This window comes from Nothoprocta perdicaria, unplaced genomic scaffold, assembly GCF_003342845.1.
Source record: "Nothoprocta perdicaria isolate Ctin4 unplaced genomic scaffold, notPer1 scaffold_358, whole genome shotgun sequence".
NCBI lineage: Eukaryota > Metazoa > Chordata > Aves > Tinamiformes > Tinamidae > Nothoprocta > Nothoprocta perdicaria.
The window spans coordinates 49,276-73,269 of record NW_020455597.1 but is presented as its reverse complement, the minus strand read 5'-3'; the positions used below and the strand labels follow the sequence as shown (position 1 = coordinate 73,269).

The 23,994-nt window shown below is 39.2% G+C and overlaps 1 protein-coding gene across 2 annotated transcripts in view; it reads left to right on the top strand.

Annotated features, from left to right (window-relative positions):
- Positions 1 to 2,796: 2,796 nt before the first annotated feature.
- The window catches only part of TUBGCP3 (tubulin gamma complex associated protein 3), a 37,702-nt gene continuing 16,504 nt past the window's right edge, over positions 2,797 to 23,994 (top strand). Inside the window, exons 1-10 of one of the 2 annotated variants that reach the window (XM_026044295.1) lie at positions 2,797 to 2,843; positions 4,718 to 4,825; positions 6,549 to 6,616; positions 7,605 to 7,682; positions 8,293 to 8,510; positions 12,309 to 12,481; positions 14,736 to 14,854; positions 17,058 to 17,183; positions 20,297 to 20,365; positions 23,346 to 23,478. In XM_026044295.1, coding sequence (XP_025900080.1) covers positions 8,431 to 8,510; positions 12,309 to 12,481; positions 14,736 to 14,854; positions 17,058 to 17,183; positions 20,297 to 20,365; positions 23,346 to 23,478 — 700 coding nt within the window. In that variant the 5' untranslated portion in view covers positions 2,797 to 2,843; positions 4,718 to 4,825; positions 6,549 to 6,616; positions 7,605 to 7,682; positions 8,293 to 8,430. Of the gene's footprint in view, positions 2,844 to 4,717; positions 4,826 to 5,636; positions 5,662 to 6,548; positions 6,617 to 7,604; positions 7,683 to 8,292; positions 8,511 to 12,308; positions 12,482 to 14,735; positions 14,855 to 17,057; positions 17,184 to 20,296; positions 20,366 to 23,345; positions 23,479 to 23,994 lie in introns of those variants that run through there. The other variant, XM_026044294.1, reaches the window with a different exon arrangement.

The window sequence follows — 23,994 nt, the reverse complement described above, 5'->3', positions numbered from 1 at the left end:
TGTGATACTTAGTAAAATCCTAGTTTCTGCTAACTTTTTGGAGTAAGTGCTGTAGTAAAATACAAGCTGAAATGTAATGGGCTCATGATAGGAAGGGGTTCAACTTAGATGTTTAGTTCTTTCTGTCCGTGCTTTCTCTGCATTTCTCTCTCCTTGGAAAGGTTTGACTTGCTTGGCATCATTCCTTCTCAGCACTTTTTTTGCTCTATTTCCATAGAGCCTATTTCCTCAGGAGATGAAGATCCTGCCTACGTAATGTCTCAGTGATGCACTACAGCTGATACGGGATGCAAGTGCCTTAACTCTGCACCCATGTCTGTGCTCTACAGCTCCATGTCTGAAGTGCTCATTAAACCTGACTGAGCCTCTTTCTGCTGGGAGTTCTTTGGCTCTCATCTGCCGCACTCAGTATCTGTGGTGCTCTTGAAAAGTCTGTTCTTCCCTGCTTTCCGGAGCTTTCACTGCATCAGTTGGTTTGCAGCATCAGTCAGCTGCACRGGCGTACTTACTGGTTTTGGTGAAGAGCTCTTTCCTCTAAGAATTTCACTGCAAAACCTATTGAGTTATGTGGGAGTTAGGTGTTTTTCAAGGATGTTTATTTGGCCTAGAGCTAAGGATTGGCAAGCGTCTGGTTCTGTGCTGTGGCCAGTTCTCAAGTGAAGCTGCCTTGCCTTGCTGCTGTGTGTCTGCAGTCATCAATTCAAGTTGGTTTGGGATTGCTGCAGTTAGGACTGTTACTGACCTTACTTTCCCTCTTTTATATACTCGCCCTGTCCAAGAGTTAGTGTTTTAATTCTGCATTATAGATCTTTCTGTGTTTACTAACATTGTTTTGGCCTTAATACCCGAACTTTCAGAGAACTTGCCTATACTATATTTTATATTTGAATATTATTTAGTATTTTTTTAACTTGTGTATTCTAGCAGTTATGCAGGATTTCTTTTTTAAGGCAGAGGAAAATGTGGGATCCTATAGTTGCTCATTCAAAAGGTGAAATATTCTTATTTCTTACATATGCCAAGGGAAGCAAATACAAGTTGACAAGTTAGGCAAAAATTCACAGCAAGGTAGGAATTTTAAGACCTTGTTGTTAGCACTAACTTCTCCCAGAACTACCAGCTTACAAAGAATTCAGTAAGAACCAGCAAGGATAATTAAATAATTATGTCTCCTCCTGTGCTATGCCTCCAGTTTTGCAACAGGAAGAACTTTGCTTTCAGGGAACGAAAGGCAAGGGAGTCTCTAGCCTCCTCTTTTCCTTGGCAGGAGAAGAATCTAAAAACTGGACTGTTAATTATGAAAAAAATATTTAGAACTTGCACAAATATAGTGTTTCTGTATTTGTGTATTATATATATTTTGCTGTTATTCTGAAAGAAATGCATTTACAGTTGAAAAGATAGTTCTATACATTAGAAGAGAGATTCTTAATCTCTCTTAATTAGAGAGAATACTTAATTGACCTGCCACCAACTACTTAAAGTTAAACAGTTATATTTATAACAAGCAGTTTTGCTTATAATGTGCTTATTTACTGGAGCAGGCTGCTTGGGGGTGGTGGAGTCTCGGTCTTTGGAGATGTTCAAGGGCCATCTGGCTGGGCCCCTGTGCCAYGTGCTCAGGGTGTCCCTGCTAGAGCAGGGCCTTGGCCTGGATGGTCTCCAGAGGTCCCATCCAGCCTCAACCATTCTGGGATTCTACTTTATCAGCGTATGACATTATATTAGTGTAATTGTTTGCTTTCATGGTGGTGATTCATATTTATATAAAGCTTTTTTTGTGGGTAAAATACGTAGAGGAGATAGGCCAGCATTACTGTATTGGCTGTGTCCTGCGCTGTATGTGAGGGATTTCTTCACTTCTACAGCTTTCCTACAACCAGGTTTCTCACTTTTGTGATATGATGTGCAWATGTTTTGAAATCGTCTGTTCCTATTTTCAGGATTTTATTTAAACTTTAAAATTTATTTTTAGTTTTTTTTTTAATTTAAATTTCAGGAGACCTACAGGTAATAGTGTTGAAAGAAATGTGCAATAATGTAAATTCTTCTAATCCTTTCCTAAAGCTATATAGGTAGTGTCAGAAGATTAATTATTTATTTTTAAGCTTCGAAATGTATATTGGCCAAGGGATTCCACTTTCTTTCTTAAACTTTCCTTTTTAAATTTCTGTCTTGTACCATTTTTTTTCTTTGCTTTATGGCAACCAAATTCCTCCTAAGCCTTGTATCTCTGTTCTCTGGATCTGCTATGCTTATACCTTCCTTTTTTGTGGTTTTAAAATAGTGTTTTCTACCTTTGGAGGCAGTTAAGTTTTCATTCGGAACTGCTAAGAGGTGTGGATAGTTGGGTGAACTATATGTCTCTGAATTATTCATAGCTTGCTATGCTCAGAGGGCTGTTTTTATCTTTTTAACCGGCTTGCACGTGCTCTTTCTTTGTTAAAGTGAATGGCTCTTTACCAGTATCCTTAGTTTTGTACCTGTGTGTACTCACGAGAGGCTTCCAGTTTTAAGGTTTGCGAGGGAGCGACTGCCACCTCCTGCATTCGATGGGCTGATCAGACCCCTGAGATCTCAGCCGTGTTTCTCTGCCCTTCTCCTTTCCCCTACATCCAGCTGCAGCATTTTGTGTGTCGGATACATGTCCTTGCTGTTATAGCATAGATAGGTGCTGTAATTGCTTAGTGATTGTAAGAATTGGGTACCTGTGCCCAGATCCATCCAGTTTCTTCAGTCCTTCTCGTGTCTTCGTGGCTATTTTTCAGGAAGGGGAGAACAATTAAACGCGTCTATGTGCTATAAACTACATGAATCTCTCTTYTGCGGGTGTCCTTATTAAAGTAAGTGTAATCACTTCAGATACTGAAGTTATCTTATAGACTTTTAAGATATAATCCAATGCTGAAGAAACTCCTATGGCAAGGAGGTACTGGTTTTAAAGAAGGTGAACATGAGAAACTGAAAAAAGTGTAATGTGCCAGCAGTCTTGCTACATTATCACTGAATCACCCCTGCAAATCTGTGTGTGGAGATCAGGTAACTTTGAGTCTTCTAGTAGTGTAGCAGGCTTCATATTTAGAATTGTATAGCTTATTTACATTTTTGTGACTTACATATGACTTAGTGATGTTCATATATAAAACCATATATGGTTTTAAAATATAAACCATATAAAATCATAGTATATACTGAAAAGGCACCACAAGCAGCTGTATAAATAATGCTCAATTGTCCGGACATAGCAGAATGTCGAATAATAAAGTATGTAATTGATTAAAAAAACCTTTAAAAAGATAAGCACACAGCAGCATACCACAAAGTCATAAATATGTAAGACCTAGGTTCAATAAGATATGAATAGGTCTTTATTTTCTAGGGGTTTGTGTCCCAAGGGTTCAATCYGTTAAACTCTGCTGCATCCTTCAGCCTCGTGTCCTGCAGCTTCTTTTGGTCCCGGTAGCACCCTAAAAACTGCTCCTCTTTCACCTTCCAGGGCTCTGCTCCTTGGTGTCCCCAAGCTGCCCTGTGAGCAGGAGGCTCCGGGTGCTCCTGCTCCTCCTGCGCTCGCAGGCGAGTGGACCAAGCTGAGTACAGGACCACGGGTGCTAGGCTGGAGCCCTTCTCCCAGGGAGTGTTATTTGTATGTTTGTTCTGACAGGTGACAATTCCTGTGAAACTTCTTCAGTTTCACCCAAGACCTCTGTCAAATTTGTTAAAATCTCTCAGCAGTTTAAAAGTTAACAGGAGGCGATAGAGAGGATGGTGCAGCAGGGATGGGTAATTTCCAAAAACTCACTTTCTATAGAAAAACAGACTAACATGTCTCAGAACGAGGAAAAACTACAGGAGTGTGTGGTGGGGTTTTTTTGTTTGTTTGTTTTTGTCTTCTATGTATGTGTTGTATTTCTGTCATTTTGTAAATAAGAAATCACTTGTATTTTTTAATTTTTCTGTAACCTGCATTAAACCGGTTTGTTGATGATGTTTCATGCTTTCTTCTGTAATAGCTTAATCTAGAAATGTGTCATAAGTGATATGGTGCTTAGGAATCAAGTGCTGATCCTTTTCCTAACTTCCATTCACCTGAGATGTTTGACCTGGAGCTCTCTTAGCATTCTTGTTTTTAAGTTGGAAACCTTGTTGAGTGACAATAAAAGCATTTAAGCCAAAAATACACAAGAAGGATTACAGAAGCCCAGCTCTTGCCCAGTTCTGCTGCTTGTGCATTTATGGAGTTGACAAAAGATAAAATATCTCTTCTTATTGYCTGGGATAACTTACTGTCAATATTTGTATGCTATTTCTCATTKCTAACTAATAAAACTTTTGTAAACCTTGAGTTGTTCCATAAYGGCATGCAGTGTAACTGAGAATTATGCAGAAACCCTTCAGCATGCTTGTTCTCCTCTTGTAGTTCATCAGTTTAGTTCAAGCAATTCTAGCACTCTTTTCTGAAGGTTGGGACACTTCCTGCGAATGAAATTATGTGTAGTCTAACAACAGAACTGTTCTTTCTGGGWGGCATTTAGATCATGCATATTTGTGACCTTACAATAGTTTGAGACTGCCTGGTTTTGTTTTTTTTCCCTGAAAAATGTGTCTAAGGAGTATCGTATAGTAATAGCGGAGCTAAACCAGGTGCATATGCCAGATTTGCTTTTAATAGAACTTTTAAGTCTAAGTACGGACTGATTTTTCTCCTTCTTTCTTTCAGCTGATGCAGCCCAGCAGTTTCAGTATGCAGTGAGAGTCATTGGAAGCAACTTTGCTCCCACCGTTGAACGGGATGAATTTCTTGTAGCCGAGAAAATCAAGAAAGAACGTATGTACATTTCTCTTTGGTTCTTTCCCTAGAAATAGGGATGCAAGTGCTTCATTTTGGTATTATTTAGATCTTACAAATTCACATTGCTTTATAGAAGACTGATATTGTGAGGTGTATTTTTAAAATATTACATTTTTGGCCCAGTTAACTCTGAATACCTGTGTGAAGCATCCTGGTAATGGAGAGAATCTTTATTTCCTCATGTGACTTACCTAGTGTTTCTTGCCTTCATTTTTCTCTACAAGTTTTTCTGCAGCCATCTCAAAACCAAACCATTAAACTATTAAAGTTATGCTGTGCTTGTATTCCCAGGTACCCTGTGGTGCTCTGAGTTGGCAGTGTTGTGCTGTGTGAATGCAACAACCTTGTAAAGCTAAACGCAGCTTTCAGCAGACTCTCTCCTACCTGAGAGCAATGTCTTGCAGTATGTTAATTAAGTTAAAACTTCCTGTTTGTGCTCAAGCTTTGAATATTCTGTCAGTGAAATTGAGCTGGGGTAACTGAAATCAGTGGTTGTAATCTTTTTAAAGACTGCTGTGTTTCTTCATTAACCCACAGCTTCCATTGCTTCAAATAAGTCCACTAGCATTTCTGTACATCCAACTTCAAAATACAGCATTCTGTGGCACACATCTGTGGTGCACATATTAGGCACAGCGTGTGTGCTCATTAAGTTTGGGCTAATTGACAGGAGTTTCGAAGCTGCTGATCTCCCTTACCTTCTTTCTGCACTACTGCAACTTGTAGGTTGATGTCAGTGGTCATAGAACAAGCTAACTGGATATATTCTTCTGACGTTGCAGTTATTCAGGAAGCCACTTATATGGCGAAAGGTACTTAGCAATGACTTTTAAATAGGCCTTTCTACGTGTAATAGTACTTTTATTAAGGTTCTTTTTCTAAAATAAAGTGACTTTTTCTGAAGACACTTCTGAGTTTGGTGACATCTCTCGYCTGAGCAAAGACTTACATTATGTAACTAGCGGAGCTCAAGACAATGATTTTGGTTTTGTTGTTATAGTTGTTAATGTTTTCCTTAATACATAGTTGTTCAGTGACTTTGGAATCCTGGCCAAGTGGCACTGCTTCGCTCCTTGCTTTTACTGTGTAATATGGAACCAGTCACCCTTTTTGTCAAGTGCTTTATAGGATGCTGTAATCCATTTTTGCTTTCAGTTATGTTTTATTTTTTTAAAACCAACACAAAGACAKCCTAGACTTTAAAAGGGCCTTTATTTAGAAGGAGTGTGTGTGTATACATGCTTCTCTTTCAGTAATTAAAGAAAAAAAACAGCTACTTATATTAAGTGATTTCTTTCGCAAGACCTTTGGGGGGCAGACTTATTCTCTAGACTGTGAATTAAAAGCTCTGGTTACAGTTGATTATCACAGTTAGTCTCTGAAATTTTTATACCTAAGARCAAAGGCAAAAGACATGAATGCAAGATACGGTTTAATGGCTGCTCTGTGTCATTAGTTATGATTCTTTTATGTTACTGTTTGGCTTTCCRGGATTAATTTTACACCTCTTGGAATGGGTAGCTTTTTTTCTTTCCCCCCTCCTACTGTTATCTATCTTGTGTGGCCAGGGATGCAGGTAACGTGAAAGCTGACAGAACTRTATGAGTAAATTTCCCAAATTACTACAAAAAGTCAATTCCATCATGACTGTTTTGCTCTGATTTGTTTTGATTTCCAACTCTCTCCTTCCTTTCTGCAGTTGCAAGGCAAAGAAGAGAGGCAGATGCTGCTTTATTTTCAGAGCTCTACAGAAAACTCAGTTCACAGGTAGAGTAGTAAATTTACTATCAGTAAAGCAACTGAAAGCACGCAGAGCTGCCCTTTTGGTGTGATAGACTTATTTTGGATGGTGCTAATGAAACTGAAAGATTTTCCGATTGTCATTTATTTTAGGGTAATACCTTGCAAATATGYTTATATAGGAGTTAAGCAAGTTAAAGTGTGTGTGTGTGAGATCAGGGGAAAGTACAGGAGGTTTCGCTAGACAACTGGAGAGAAGCCTCTGGAGAGGCCCTGGTCTTCTAGGGTGGCTTGAATCTGCTCAGGATGGGCTAGAGGGACACAGAGCACAGCAGTGCAGGAGGTTGGGAGTGTGCTGAAACTTGGGCTTTACTGTGATTTTTATCTTCTGCTCACAAACTTCCTGCAGAGATTTAAAGTTTCTAAGGGCCCTATGCTAAMAGCCTGCAAGTATCTGTTTGTATCTGCTTGGTAGAGAGTATATTGCATAGGCCTCGAGTTTTGTGTTAACACTGTCTTTGTAGTTTAAGCTTTTGAACATGTGTATTACTGTAAACACCATTTGACAGCGCTATAAATTTGAACCATTCTTTCCTTGAGGTATTCCTGAAAAGGACAAAGAGACCAAAAGTGGAGAAAAGACAGTTGTTTACTTACAATTCTACAAATTACAAGCCCAAGATGTTTTAAATGAAGTAGGTCAGAAATGTTGGTTCAGCACTATATTAACTTCTTTTTTGGAAGCCGTAAACTGTAAATTGAGCGTGCTTATTCTCAAATCAGCTGAGACTTTATTACTTGAATAAAACGATGAAAATTCATGAAATTCCTGATGAGGAGGCTATGCTACATGTTCCTAGATTATTCAGAAGTGTGTCYCTGAAGGGTTTTATTTGCATGGGAAGTTGTTAATCATATGCTTAGATTTTTTTTGTTGTTTTCTTTTTCTGGTAGTCTGGGTAAATAAAGATGAGCAAGCTGTAATTTGTGTTGTTTTTTTTATCCCTTTTAAAAGGGCGTTTTGAAAAACAAATGGTCAATACTCTACCTCCTGCTTAACCTTAGTGAAGATCCACGTAAGCAGTCTAACAAGGTAGGCAAGAAGGCTTGTTGTTTTTGATTAAGAATGATAAATGTATGGTAACTATTTTAGATTAAGAATCCCTATGCAGACTTAACCAATGTTTCTGATTTTTTTTTTTTCTTTGCAAAGTTCAGGCAAGCTCAGAGGAATAAGGCATTGACATAAGCTTTTACAATTCTTTTTCTATATACTTTTTATATGGCAAGTGACTATAAAATTATGATCTGTCCAACTCGTGGCTTAAGCTGTGTGGATGGATTTCTTTTTTTTGATGAAGCCTGTTAATATACTGATGAATTTGAAACAGGAGAAAAAGCAACATTTATACTTCAATTGCAGCTCTGCTAACGAGAAACTGCTTTTACATCTAATTCTGGTGACTATTCAGGAGGCAAGATTAATCTGTATCGCTAAAAAGCGGTCTTGTTGACTGTAAAGGACTTGCTTTTTTGTCATTATAGTTGTGTGAACAAATCTTTTCCTTTAAAATAAAAATAACTGAAGACTGTATTTATGGAATTTATTTTGTGTTTTGAATATTTTGTGTTAATGAAGGACATGACGTAGRTGAAGTGAATTGCATTATTTTTTTTCCTCCTTTCCCTTTTCCCCTTCTCAGGTGTCAAGTTATGCCACGCTCTTTGCTCAGGCGTTACCCCGGGATGCTCATTCCACCCCKTACTACTATGCCAGGCCGCAGAGCCTCCCGCTCAACTACCAGGACCGCAGCGCTCAGTCYGCCCAGAGCTCCGGCAGCATGGCGAGCAGCGGCATCAGCAGCCTCAGCCTGTACGCCCTGAACGGGCCCACGCCAACTCCCCAGTCGCTTCTTCCAGGGTAAATTAAACCTTGGTACCTTGCAAAGGGGGTTGAGGAAGACCCGCTTCGTAATGCGTGCATGACGAGAGATCCGCTTATTTTTTTARTTGTTATTTTTATGATTATTTTTGTGCTGTTTGTGGATCATACTGTCGGTGTTTAGAAACTGTTCTTCAGCTGAACGGTTCTGAGTGTCAGGTGTTGTAGTGTGCTCACCTGGAGCTGCAAGTGACTGACTAAACATAGTTAAGATTTAAATTGGAAAGATTGATGTCTGCTAAATGGTTGGCACTTTATTGGATGTATTCTGTTGGATTCTACTATCAGCAAAGCCCTTTTCCAAACTTCTCAGTTTTCTGAGAATCCTTTGGAACAGCCTTTATCTTTCCTCTGCAAACACACTGGATTTAATCTTCCTTAGTCTCAGTGARGTTCCTTTTACAGTGTTCTCTAGCCAGTGTCAAAATAATAAATTTATCTTCAGTTTTCCAGTGTATGACCTTTCTTTGTTGGTCTGACTTGCTCTTAAGCAAATTAATAGCAGGTTGGTTCTTTTGCCAAAAGGAGTCAAAGAATTTTGAGTGAACAGATGTCGGCTGTTCTTGTCCACTCACAAATGAAATTCAGGCTCTAAAATGCAGATGTGTTTATTCTTCCTAATAGCAAGGTTTGTACCATCCAACATATCCCTGCACAGCTGAGGGTGTAGTAGCTTCTTCAAGGAAAGCAGTCCTGAGCAAAGAATTTGCTGTAAGACTGGCAGCTTGTGTCTTAAAGCAGTGATCTGCCACATGAAACACGCTGAGAGCATCTCTGAAGCACAGGGAATTCAAGAAAGGTTTTGCATGTAGGTGTGCACACACAGAGACCAGAAGATGTCAGAGAATGTTAAGCAGGCAAGGCTTCTTTGCAGTTGAAATGCTGGAGATGGTGAGCCTTTCACTTTGGCTTTTGTTGTAATCTAATAAAATCTGTGTGCTCTTCATGTATAAACACCTCAAATGACCAATGAAAAAACTGACACGCAGATGCAAACAGTGTCACAAATATACTTATCTCTCTCATTGATATCTTTACTTAAATTGAAGGCAGATAAAATCTGTCTAGAAAATCTCTTTGAGCACTGTACAGTTCAATTCAGTTCCAAGTTACCTTGTGCCAATTTTTCTATCACTTTTCAGCAACTGCCATACACCTCCCTGGAGGAGATGGAGACTGAACTCTATTCCTCTGCATCATAATAAAAAGCTTTTTATTCCATATATATTCTTATTCCCAAGATGAAAAGGCAGTAGAAAAAGTTGTSTTCTACCTTGAGAAACTAAATATTTTTCCTAGTGCTATGTCCCATTACTATGTCAATTGCAACATACTTCCTTGCCTGTTGATTTAGTAACCAAAAGACACTGCCAGTTCCTAATTATTCAGGGTTGTTGTAGAATAGAGTAATACCCTCTAGTAACACACAGTACTGTTTTTACAAAGGTCTGCTGAAGACAATTGACATAAAGACAGCGTCTGTCTATGTTAGCATAGAGAGAGTTAAACATCTCTCTATGTTTAACTGYATTTAGCTTATGTTCACCTTCCTTGAACTTCTAATAAATTGATTCACACTCTAACAGGGTGAGACCTGGATGTGCCACTAGCTTCTTATTAGCATGTAAGCATTTGGAACAACTGTTGGGGTAACAGTTGAGTCCTATCTCAAGGGTTTCCCTTTCTCCACTTTTTCGTAAGAGTGACAAATTTATTGATGTTAGGATAAGGAGCTGACCTGCACAAGAGTCAGACAAGCTAAGAGGAATCTGATTATCCTAGGTTTAAAATGATTATTTGAAGCCTTCAGGCTCTTCTGCTTGTTATTTCGAGTTGACGTGTGTAACTTGTCAGATACATTGGGTATGAGCACGTAAGGGAGAACCTCATTCAGACACACCCTAGACTCCAAAACTCATGTAGTTTTGCTAGTCTACTCCGTTATTAAGGTATACTGGTGGACTTTTACCATGTTCTATGACTGAATGACACTGCTGATGTTGAGGGGTTTGGGATTGCTGCTCAGTAGATCTGTTTGTGGCAAAACATAAGCAATACCCAGCAGCTGAAGAGTATGAGTGGAACACTTCTGTCGAGGGGGCGCGTGGAAGGAAGGGAGATGTCGGTGTTCAGCTCTGGTCCACTTGGCTCCTAAGCCCTGTAGGCTGATTGAACAGAATCACAGAGTGGTTGAGGTTGGAAGGGACCTCTAGAGATAGTGATTAGTTGTGAATACTAAGGATAAACTTTCTTTTTGAAATAAAGTATACAATTAGTAAAAATCACCTATTAAAAAAAAAAACACAAAACTTTACTGTTCAAGAGTGCTGTCTCTTCATACCACACTTAAACTGCATGTATGAGTGAAATTCAAATAGTGCCTGGTTCAGCTTTTTCAGTGAGTACAGGCTGACTCTTGTAGGCTGTAACATGGTCACTTGAATATTGACTTTGTTAAATAAGCTAAATAGCATCTTCATGAAATAGTCATGTGTTCAAACTCTGGTTCCTTTCTATGCTCTAGGAGAACATGTTGCATAGTCACTGCAGCCCTACAACCCTAGTCAGSGCGGGACTGCCTGTAGTCTATGCCCTGTGGAGGGGGTTGGCAATGATTCTGTAATAGCTGCCTGGGAAATGCCCTGTAAAGAGGGCTTGAGCTTGGAAAGGTGAACTGGATGCTGTACAGTTTACAGAAGGGAGGACCTCAGCAGTCTTATYTGCATCGTTGTTTTAATGTTGAACCAGCAAGTCCGGAAATAGAGCCTTCAGGCAAAAGCTATGAGGGCATCGGCTTTCAGGAAACTTTCCTTCATGCCAGGAAGGCACATAAGAACATCATGAAATGGGGRAAAAAAACACTTTTTTTAAGGGATGCAGAAATGAATGATATCATTAATTGGTTATGACTTGAGCAAATTTCTAGCACATGGTTGATTTACTGATTTTTTTTTTTTTTGTAGTTTCTCCTTTTGCAGTTGGAAAAGGAAAAAGAAGCCTTCTCCTCTTTCCTTAATTTTCCCTCCTTTTTTCTTTCCAGGCAAGCCTCACACTCACATTCAGAATAGATACACTTTCAACTAAAAATAAATCTTTTATATTATAAAAGACACTGTAAGAAAAGAGAGGAGGAGAGCTTTAAATTATGAATGATTGTGAGGAATTCCCCATCCAGTGAGGAAGTGGTGGATGCGGTTAGTAAGCAAAAGCTGTAGGGTGATGTGGACAAGAGAGACYCTGAAAGCATTAAAACAGGGCAAAAGAGGGACATATCCTATGTGTATGGATAGAAATACACAGAAATAGGGAAGAGCTGATGGGCTGGCCTGGGGCAGGGACTTCTTGTGTCTTTTCTGGGAGATGAGCTCACCTGGTCCAGGTGCTGAAGTGGCTGCACATTTACCACAGACAGCAGGGAGAGCAGGCAGGAGCAGCTGGAGGGCTGTGCAGGTGGAGCTGTGCTCTGCACTCCCCTCGCATCCAGGAGACACGGCGGGGAAGCTCACACTGCCAGGGTGCTGCACTGGATGGCTGCTGTGGGGAGGACAGCCTGGACAGAGCTGCTCTTTATGTGGGAGCTTGTGGAGCTCTGCCTCGGGCTGGGAGAGACATTAACTGAGACCTAATGGCTTAGGAGTAGAGAGCAGACCAACATGGGTGGTCTTTAAGAAAGCCAAACCTAAGCTYAGGGAACTTCTCATAATTCGCATTTCCAAACAAGGTGCTGGGTCTACAGTGAAGTTTCTAAAGAAATGTTTCCTGCTCTTGCCTTTTTAGACAATCCTACCAGGCCCCGGGCGTTGGAGACTGCCTCCGCCAGCAGCTGGGCTCGCGCCTGGCGTGGACCCTCACTGCGAGCCAGCCTTCCTTGCAAAGCTCTACCTCAAAAGGCCTCCCCAACGCCCTCTCCCGCACCGTGTCGCGCTCGAGGCGAGAAGGGGATACGAGTGGTAAGCAAAGAGGCGTTTGTTACACCTAACTTCTTGCATCTGAAAACATTTTGTGGTCTGCATGCTGTCTTATTTTTAAATACTTTCTAARTAGTTTATTTATTCTTTTTGCTGCAGAATGTTTTTCGCCACAGAAGGGAAATACATGTATTCGTAGAAATAAGTATGTAAGATAATAGTATATTTGGTTACAACTTCTTTGATTGTTTTTTAGTTTTTTTTTTTTTGCAAGTGCAAGAATTTGATAATGTATATTCTGTCTCTTAAAAGACTGAATCTATTGATGCGTATGTCAAAATCAACTAACTGTGGCTTATGAGTTAATCCTCACTCCTTTGATGGTTAAAAGATGCTACGAATCTGAATAAGTTGAAAGAGAACTCAGTGAATAGAACGTGCTAAGATGTATTAATCCATTTGTAATTCTTCTCTAGAACTTGAAAACATGTATTGGAATACTGAGTCCTTAAAGTTATTTTTTTTAATTAGTGCCCAAATTAAGGTGGCATTTAAAACAGATAGGGTACTAAATATTACTCATTTCTTTTGGTTAAGTGTTTGTAATCTTAAAACTGAAAATAGATCTAGAGGATCTATTTGGAATATGCACAAGTATAACTATGGAAAAATTGCCCGATTTAACTTTGTCAACTGTTGGGGAAGGTTCATTCCCRTAAAAGTGGGAGAGAATAAGAGAATTAATGACAGATATTGTCGTCCTACAGTGCAGCTGTTCTCTGGCCAAAAAAAAACACCCAAAAAGATGAGAGGTGGCTTTTTAAAACAACCTAGGATAGTACAAAGCTAAAATACAGTTTATCTGCCAGCCACTGCAGAGCTTAGTACTTGTTAAAATTGATCTAGATTCTTACCTGTCAACAGTTCACAGAGGCAACAACTTAGAGGCCAAATGGAGTTGTGCTGTGCTGCTTGTGTGTGTTCTTAACGTGGTCACTTGCTGAAGTGTACTCAAAGTATAAAAAAGCTTTTATCAAGAAGATGTATTTCTGTGAATATTGAATTCTTCTAACTAGTTAGAGCTTTTTTAAAAAAGCTGCTTGCTGTTAATTGGAGTTTTTATTGTTATACTTCACAGACTGTATAGTCAGGAGCAATCTTTCCTTGATCTTAATACCTGTTGTACTGTCTGCCAACTAAAGGAGCGTGAACTGCCATCTTCTACCATTTCAGAAAGAGTTCTTAAAGGGACTAGTCACCCTTGTGTACATCTTGGACTTACGAGATGAATCTAACATTTAAACAGCAACTTGAGGTGATGACTGCTTTTGCCAAAATAAAAACAGCCGTTTTTGTTTTTATTCTGGAAAGGTGGATTTGTAAAGTCAAACTGGTGAGAGTAAGAATTCTGTCAAATATGGGAACACTGSAGTAGAATTAAAAGTAGCAGCATGTTGTAGCATCAGAATTTATGGGTGGTCTGGACTTTTAAAATTGATTCATTCTTTGTATCCTAAATGAAGTCACAAAGGCAAATGATGCTATTCAGCCTAAAGACGTTAAAGAATAGTTGCAGTGTCCTGAAGAGCTGCTTTTTTGATCCTGTATTTCATTTAAAACAGTAAGTATCATAAGACTCAAACACAGCCTCTCCCTAGTTAGAGATGTGAGCCAGAAGGCAGACTGGGTGCTTCAATAGCAAAATCTCAATCAAAAGGCACATTTTTTATTTTACCTTTTCCTGCTTGCCGGGCTGTGCAGCTGCTATGCACCTGGGCAGTCTAGTTTTGAATAATCTTTCCAACCTCAGCAGTGGTGTAAGTGATGACAACTCTGCAAGACATTTTTAAACAAGTAACTCTCATTCTGGATTCGCTGTCTTGTTGTCCTAGCTAAATGAGTAAGCCCTAGTTAACAGTCTCAGTAGTTTGGTTGAAGGAAGGAGAAGTAACTGTAATGCTTGCATCCAAACTTGCATGGGTAGTTAACTCGAGAAAGACACAAGCCTGAAGAACTGCTTACAGCRTTGGTTAAAATATAAGGTGCCCTCTCTCACACAAGCTGACCTGGTGTGAAACAGTCCCAGGTATCAGCAGAGCCAGGCACGGAGCCTTCTTCTTGGCTTTCCTATTAAATTGTTGAAGAGGTCTTAAAATGATTCTTTAGGGGTTGTGCATATAGGATTTTTTTTTGTTTCTTTGTTTTAACTAAGTTTCTATGTAGCTTTTTTCAGGTTTTAATCAAGCTTAATTTTCCCAGCACACCTAAATACTTTTTTTCTCTTTTTTTTTTCTAGGCTCTGTTGAAGTAACTGAGGCAAATCTTGTAAGAGATGTTTTGTACGTCTTCCAGGGAATAGATGGCAAAACCATCAAAATGTGCAATTCTGAAAACTGCTATAAAGTAGAGGGAAAGGTACTGTATAGTGACTAATATTTCATTTGTGAAAAATGTTGGAGCAGAGAGATATGCAGGGGAGAAATAGCCATGAAAATATTAGTTAGAAGAATTAATACAAATCTTTACTTGCCTTTCTTTAAATAGAGTGAAGTAATTTCAACTATTGCTAAGTTATTTGTTGCTCAGCAATTTTCTGCAGTCAAACCCACATTTATTTTGTGTGTTAAGGATGGAGGAAAGTGGCCATAGGGGAAAGGCAGAAATGGAATGAAATGCACATTATTTTTTAGGAGGAGGAAATGCAGATGGATGAATTCTGTGTGTGCTTTTGCCTCTCTGTTTAACTTCTGGTGACAAAGACATGGAATTCTAATATTTTATATCATTGCTGAAGAGATGTTTAGGATTTGAAAACGTATATTAGTGCAATGCCAGCAGCAGTAGACTTCAGAAATTTCCAACCTTAACAAATACACTCAGAAACACACACACACCTGCTCACACACAGGCTGAATCTTAATTATTCAAGGAAAGGTTAATTGAAAGCTCAGAAATGAAGACATTCAGAATATACTAAAATGATGACCTCAGAAGTACTTCTGCCTGGTTTATCTAGCAATACCTCAACTGCTGGGAGCAAAATGTGGATATAGCTCTTACAGCTGTACATATAAGGACTGAATGTCTTTGTATATATCTATACTGTAGAGCGACGTATTTGTCTAAAATGAATAAGGTAAGTTGGGGCCTAGAAACAAACTCCATCACCTCAGAAGTTGTCTGGCAGTGGTGTCCATGCCGACGTTGTCTAGCTGCCAAGGTTGAATTCTAACTATTAGAAGAGCTGGGACTRTTTAGCCTGGAGAAGAGAGGACTGTGGAGAGATCTTACCAATGCATATAGACATCTGAAAGGAGAGTGCRAGGAAAACAGGGCCCTACTCCTCTCAGAGGTGCTCAGTGATAGGATGAGAGGCCATGGGTACAAAATGAACCACAAGAAATTCTCTCTGCATCTAAGGAAGATCATTTTTCCTATGAGGTGGACTGAGCCCTGRAACAGGTTGACCAGAGAGSTKGGGRRKYYYCMWYCYTKGRRRWWACTCAAAACCTGTCTGGACAGATGACCATGCTTGAACTTAGTTGGACTTGATTTCTAAAGGTGCCTTCCAATCTCAACCATCTATGATTCTGTGAGTGTAAATTATATTCTGATGGATGCTAATCACTTGATGTTATGGATTTGACTACAATATATAAGTAATCAGATGAGATGATACAGATCACCCAGGAAAAGGTGAAAGAGCTGAAGAGAGTACAGTCAGCTTCTGTTGTTAGCAACAGCTCCAGCTGATATGAAGGAAAATGTAGAAATGGGGACAGGTAAACAAGGGAGAAGCCTGAGGGAGAGGTCTATTTTTTAAGGTGGTGAAGAGATGTTAAGCATCTTTATTTTATCTCTCTAAATTAGTTTATATATGGCAAAGTAATGGTAGCTTAATAGTTTTTTTACCAAAATGTGGATAAAGTGTTGACAGTGCTAGTAAAATTAGCACTGCAGGTCATGTTGTTTTTCTGCATAAGTTTCATATCTATTAGGCTAGCTTAAAGTGAAAAAACTGTTTTTCTTTGAATTCCTAATTGTGTTAAGTTAGGAGGAATTGGATATTTCAGGTGATTCGTAGTCAGTAATGCTTTTTTCCTGAGACTTGGTGTCTACRGTTATTTTTATGAAGGCCGGTTGGTGATGCTCAGCACTGTTAAAAATTAACAGCTCCCGTTACGGGCTAAAAGATACAAATGTGATTATATGAAGCCAGTTTTGTTTGTTCCATTTTGGTTATAGAGGATGTGTAACCTAATGCTCGCCAAGCCCTCTTAATTTTAGAATTCAAAATAATTCTTTAGTAATCTGTGACCAAAGTTTCTGGCTCTCTATGATCATACTTTTTGGGGGGCTAGAATTTAACCTAAAGAAATGATTTAGCACCGACAGAGCTGTCAGTAATGTATTTGTTCCGATTATTTTCCCAAGACTGTGTTTTTCATCATGCTCTTAGTAGCATAACGCTGATGACCTATTTGTATTCTTTTTGACAATGTCTTCAGTGTGGAAAGTAAAATGATTGTGTGTCCTGAACTGGCTTCKTTTATGGGGGGGAGGAAAGGCCTGGGGGAGAAACAAGGCTTAGGAATTGTTGTTTCTGTTAACTTCGTAGGTGAGCTTATCTAAATCGCTCAGAGATACTACAAGTAGACTTGCAGAGCTGGGATGGCTACACAATAAAATAAGAAAATACACGGACCAGAGGAGCTTGGATCGTGCGTTTGGACTTGTGGGTCAGGTAAGTTGGCTAAAATAATGATTTTGCTACAATATTTGATCTTGTTCCCGGTAGGAACTACTGAGGAAAATGCAGCACTGGAATGATTGGTAGATTTGGAGAATTCATAGCTTGGATCATTCATCTTCTGATTTACTCCGTTTATTAACTGCAGCTATTGGCATGAATCAAAGTCAGAAGACAAAGGAAAGGCATTTATTTTTGCTGGTCCTAGGAAGTCATCCCCCGCTACCCATAGCTGGAAGTGTCTCCTGCAAAGTTTATTTTTATTTTCTTCTCCCCTCTCCCCCCTCTCTCTTCTCTTTTCCTTCCTTCCTGCAGAAGTACTTATGCAATCCAAACATTGCTTAAATGGTGCCATCTCTGAGGTATTTAATCACCATTTCTGTTTTATCAGAAAAATAATTAATCACCACAGCTGTTGAAGTAAACCGTGCAGGACACACTCCTGACTCGTCATCTGATGTTGATGTTCATATGTAAATAACTTGCATGAAGTGCAAATACCCCGTTATCTGCTGCCCTTTTTTGAATACAACATCAAAGAATGTCCATTTCTGTTTTTATAGGTTCCATCATCATGGTTTGTAGCCTACAGTAACTTCACGCTGCTGTAATACCTAAAACCACTTTTAGTGCTAAGGCATTCTAGTTTCCTCTCTCTTGCTCCCTCTGTAAAACTGGATATTATCCCTTCTGAGTCGACAGAAATGTTATTGTCCTTAACATCCTACCTAACATAACATCCTACCTAATCTGCAAAGAAATTGAAGTGCTTCTCCCTTCCATATAATTTTTCTTGAGAGGYCAGTAGAGATACTGTGGCACTTTCAACTCTTCTCATGTTTTATTCTGTTYCCTTCTTTCTCTTATTCTAAGTAGTCTTTTCAGTTACATATCAATAATTATTTTTCTAGTGATACAATATTGAATTCCATGTTTTATATAGTACTGTCACTGTATATGGATTTTCTTCAGACTCACTCTCATTTTTGCGTGAAGTTGCTTTTTTGTTACCTAGTAGCTTCATGCCTATGCTTATTTTTGCAATCTCTGCCTTTAATCTTAAAGTTTACAGCAAGGGGGAGAACTTTAATTCTTSAGTGAATTTTAATGTGCAGCAACTTGGCTATCAAGTGCATTTCTTTGGATCCTGAGCAAAGGCTTTGCAAGTAGCTACCTGAATCTGCATAGCTCTAATCCTATAAATTTCCCTTAAGAGAAGCCTTATAGTAAGTGTACAAACAAAAAGATGTATCCTACTCCTGTTTTCAGTATTTGGGCAAAATATATGCACTGTTGCTCTTAGCCTTTGGAACTGATGAGTTCAGCTGCTGCAAATTTGACCTTAAGAATTTAACACAGGAATATGTTGTAAAGATTTTGTTCCCTGTTTTCCAAGAAAGCTCTTACCCCTCATGTGCATCACACGCGAAGCCTGTCGCCCCTCAGGGGTTTTTATCAGGCAGAGGGGCAGCCCTTGGTAACTGTTAGCAGTGCCCATAAACCAATATCCTGCCCTGTGGCTTTACAACGTGGTGCTCCACTCTTACTGTCTGGTGTCTAAGCTTTACTCTGTCCTCAGAAAGTAAAAAGAATAATCAACAGTGAAATTCAAGTGACCATGGCAATTGCCCAATTAAAGAAAGTAATAATCCGGTTAAGGTGTTGTGGGAGTGGGCTTTTTTTTTCTTTCTTTTTCCTCTTGGAACAAGTATTCCGTTTCCTTTCTAAATTCTCATTGTAGACCAAATCACAATTCTAGGATAATGTCCAGTTTTCCATTATAAATTGCTGTTTCCAAAACTGTTGTCTGTGACAAAGGATTTGGCACTGAGTGCATGTTTTCGCTYCTCAAGTTTCTTGAAGAACTTGATGGCCAGTTGGGTCCTGAGCCCTCCTGGATGCTGAAGTCTTTGATATCTCTCTCATATTTTGTGTGGATGTAGGATGCCTTTGAAAATTGTGGATATCATCTGCCCTTGACAGGCAGCACTTTTAGTAGGCTTAAAACACTACTGAAGAAGCAAGTGAGATGAAATGAAAATTGAGTTTATGGATGATTTTTTTTCCCTTCAGTGTCCTCTGGAATAGAATGAATTTCATAGTTTTGCATTTCCTTTCTGACACATGAAAGAAGCACTTCTGTTTCCTTTTAAGGGATATAATGGCAGGACTAATGACCCTGTTTTTTTTTYYTTTTTTTTCCTTAGTCAGCAAATCACTTCTGAAGATAGAACTCTTAACAGGAAAAAGCACATTTTTCTTCAAGTGCTTATAGTCATGATTCTTGCCGTATAGGTGTCGGAATTAATATTTTCTTTTTTTGAGGTCTGTTTTTTTGTTTTGCTTTTCTTTGACTATGGTGACTTTGAAAGTGGTTGAAGGAAACTATCCATTACTAAAAAAATATTCTTATATTCTTTCGGGGATTATTTTTACTTTTTTTTTTTAAATCCCAAATAATTTGATTCAGTATTGCTTTACAAAGAGAAATTTTGTCTTTAGTTCGGGTCTTTGGCAATTGCATCTTCCACATGAAGTCAAGAATTGTGCGTGACCATCAAGCGCTAAAAGGACAAGAATTTAAATCACTTGATATGGAAGGAATATTCTTTAACTAGCACTGTGTATTCTTGATCACGTCGTACAGTTTATATTGTAAATGCTATGATAATTGTCTAACTTTTGTGCTCTGTTATTAGAGACCCTTATGAATCTGGAACTCGTGTTACAAATTGTCTTTTATGGAATATTTATTTTGATTTAAGCTTGTCTATAGTAATTTTTACTGTCCTAATTGAGCTGCTGTGTTCTTGGAGAACTCCACTTCCCATGGCTTCATCTGGTGATAGAATCAAGGCAGCAGCAGCAAGAAGTCACTTGTTAACAGGTGTGGACTCTTGGAAAGTGGCCACACTGCCTGTTCAGAAGGCACTTCTGTGTATGCCCCTACTGGCTGTGTTTTTAAGATATGGTTTTTTTGGGTAAAACTTGCAGGTCAGTTCCTTTTAGGAAGCTTCTAACTACCCTCACGATATGATGTTTTGATGAAAGCCATTCTGGATTACAGTAGCAGGAATTTTCTTGATAATGTTTTCTTCCTCTTGCAGAGTTTTTGTGCAGCCTTACATCAGGAACTCAAAGAATACTACCGACTTCTGTCTGTTTTACACTCTCAGGTAAGTTGGGCAGTTCTTATTTAGCTTTCTTATTCAGACACTGTAAATTAAAACAGCCTCTAGAAGGTTTATCCCTTTAGAAAGGGAAGGATATGCAACAGTTTCTTCAGGTAACATGCTGGGCTTACTTTTTGGATAGATATACCAGTGAGTATTGTCCCCTTAAAAATTCACTGTATAATTTGATGTTTTATGTAGGTAAGGAATAGAATTCTTGTTTCTAATCTTCTGCCCTTCCTTGCCTCATTTCTAGCAGTTTCATCTTGTGTGATATCTATCACACTTTTTGAACTATTTGAACTGTCATTCAAGTATCCAGTATTAGTATGTCACATCTTTCTAAAGCGAATATTCAAGCAATATTTCAAACAATATGTGGTTCAGCCATGAGGAGAGTTTCACTCTGTCAGGTGCAGTTTGTATGATTTCCATGAGCCTTCCACTGTATTAAGAGACTGTATTTAGATATTTCAGTGTTGTATTACTTTTTGTGTGGTATAAACCAACTTAGTGGTGATGGTCTGCAGTTTTCTTATAGTTTTGTGCCTGCCTCCCCAGTGCTGAACTTGGCAGTGGCAGGCCCACTTCAGGAGTGACCTGGGTGTCCCATCAGGCTGTTGCCCACGCTGTTGGGCTCAGTGTTCAGTGGCCTTTTTGTGGAGAGGAAGGTAGTGAGTGTCAGGGTGGCCTGGAGGAGACCTGGTTTGTGCCCAGCTGGAGCACTTTGTGCAGGGCAGGAGTCTGCCTTGCAGGAAGCGTGTTGGGGAGAGGGGGGTCTGGCAGGGAGGTCGACAGGGAGACAGACTGAGTCTTGAGGCTGGGGAGGAAAAGGTTCGGGGAAGAGTGGCTTCAGCTTCTAAAATTATGAGTACAAAGCTATGGGATTACGGGGTTTGATGCGTGTCTGTGAGAAGAAAGGTTACCTGGTTAAAGTAGCAGGAGAGAAGAGTGGCCAGTTTCTCAGATTTGTTCCCTCAAGATATTTGGGCCATCAATAAATTGAAAAGGGGGTTAGACAAATTTGTGGAAGACTGATAATACAAAAAAGTACTAAAAAGCCAAGGAAGGGTGACATTTTGAATACTGACCCTGGGCTTCAGGGTAGAGGGAGAATCCCATGAGCAACAAACAGCACGAGAGTGACCAGCATCGCATGCTCTCCCTCTCTTAGTTCGCTTTAATCTGTAGCGAGTCGGTCCTTGTGTCTTTTTCTCTCTCTCTGTTCACTGCTGGATGTTTAGAGAGCTGGCAAGGTTCAAAAGGAGAAATAATATATTTTATTAGCAGTTAAGTTCTTTTGTCTTGCTAGACCAAAGAGATCCTTTTTTTCTTTTTCTTTTTTTTTTTTTTTTTGATATTCCCCACTTCCTTTCCACTTGCTTTTGTCAGTATTCCCTACATTTTGAGGCTGTACACTTCTCTGAGCATGGCTCACCAGAAGCGCACCAGTATTTTAAGTGCAAATGCAAAATACAGTGGATTGTTTCGGGGAAAAATGTGCTAAATGTGAAAAGAATTAGGGATATAGGTAGGTTTATTTTAACATACATGAGGAAAGAAAACATCTTTTCCAAGAGTTTATCTGCTTGGACTTCTCTAAGAACTTCTATGTTTTTAGGCTGTACTCTTATCCTGACACAACTTAATCCACTTAAGAAGGCACTTTTGGTCCTGACCAGAAGACTATTGTACGTTAAAAAGTAGTGATCTGTGTGGCAGTTGACCTGAGAAGACACTTGGCCACAGGATAAACCAACTCAGCTAATGCTAGTGGAGAGGCCTGCAGGCAGCTGCCACTTGGCAGGGCAGTCAGGCCACCAGTGTGTCCTTGTCTTTATCTTTAAAAGCAGCAACATGTTCCCATGTCCACGTCTTTTTGCTTGGGAGTAGAAATGATAACCGGAGTTGTCTGCCTCCAAAAACATCCTTTAAAAATTCTGAAGATCATAATGTCAGTGAATCTCAGCGTGGATGAGTGTCTCATGTCCTGCTGTCTGATCCTGTAGAAGGTTCCCAGAATTTGTGGGGCTGTCTATGCTATCCCCTCCTTTCCTCCCTGTGTTGTCTCCAGTGACTATTGTTTTAACCAGTACCCTAGGCTGTCTGAGTGCTCTTCTTACTGAGTGCAGTAATGAGCACTTGTCCTCGTATGTTGTAATGCTACCTGCACTTCTTAAAGAGGCAAAAGAGCTTTCAGTTCTTTGCCTATCTCTTGTCAGTTGTTGGGAAATGGTTATGGAGAAGTGAAATGGCCTTAGCTGCTAATGGAGAATGTTCCCTCTTTAGGAGTAAGGGGGATCTTACGTTACTTAATGTATCTGTACCTGTGACATACATCTCCAATGCAAATAATTTTTACATTCATCATGGTGTTGAAAAAAATTCATACGTGTCCTGTGGCACTTGAACTGATGGTAGCAAATCCTTAATCTCTTTGTATAGCTAGCATGAGTTCTGCTGGCTTCTGGAAGAAGGCATCACAGATTCTGACCCATGTTGAGCTAAAATAAGTTGACCATATACTAATAGAGATTTTACCTCCTGCACGCTCCATATATATATAATAGCTAAATTATACATATATATATATTTCTATTATATATATTATTTTCCCTACTCTTTACAGATCATCTCTTTCATCTCCTTTTGCTGTGTTTTAGGATTTCTGCATTGTTTGTCCCTGTCCTCCTTTTGTGACCAGCTAGCAGTCATCTTTGCTTCTTTAACCTTCTTAACTTCTTTGTTCTGAGTCACTGAACTTCTGCTTGTCTTTGTCCTATCTCTAGAAGACAGATTCTCAATTTCCATTTGTGAGGTTCTCAGGTTTTAGCCCAATGATTTTATGAGAGTACATTGGGTATTGGGCACTTTGAATGTATTAGCAAAAGCTAACTACAGAAGAAAAATGATGAAATACCAGTTCTGCTTCAGTACCTGCCAGTTTTGTTCCCTAATGTGTCTGTGTTTCTAATTTGATCAGCTGCAATTGGAAGATGATCAGGGCGTGAATTTGGGACTTGAAAGCAGTTTAACACTTCGTCGTCTTCTGGTGTGGACATACGATCCTAAAATCAGATTAAAGACCCTTGCTGCACTTGTTGATCACTGTCAAGGTCTGTTTAAGGTTCATTTAATGTTTTGGGGGAAGCTTTATAACTTAGCATGCCAAATGTAGATATCTGTAATGTTACTAGTATGTTTTGAGAAATTTTTAAGTAGCTAATGCACAAAAGTGTCTCTCTTAGTTTAAGAAGAAAATTGAGGAATCGAGGAATCATCATGCTGTTTTCATATACTCTCACTTTTTGATTCTTTTTTTTTTGACAAGGACATGCTTAGGAAATCTTTTTAGATTTTACAGAAACAGCTTTCACACTTTCTCAGTTACTCAGTATTATTCATCTTGCAGAGAGTATTTCATTGTGGAAAACTCTACGGAAACACTACGAAATGCTTGGCAGCCTTTTCATTGTGTATGTGTGTACCCCTGCCTTTCCTCCTGGCATGTAACAGTGATCTGCAGTTTGTCTCTAGATTCATGTGAAACAAGCAAATTTTACAGATCTACAAGTAATGGGTGGGTGTGTTGGACACTTGTAAAGAACCTCTTAACTGAAAATCTTAAGAGA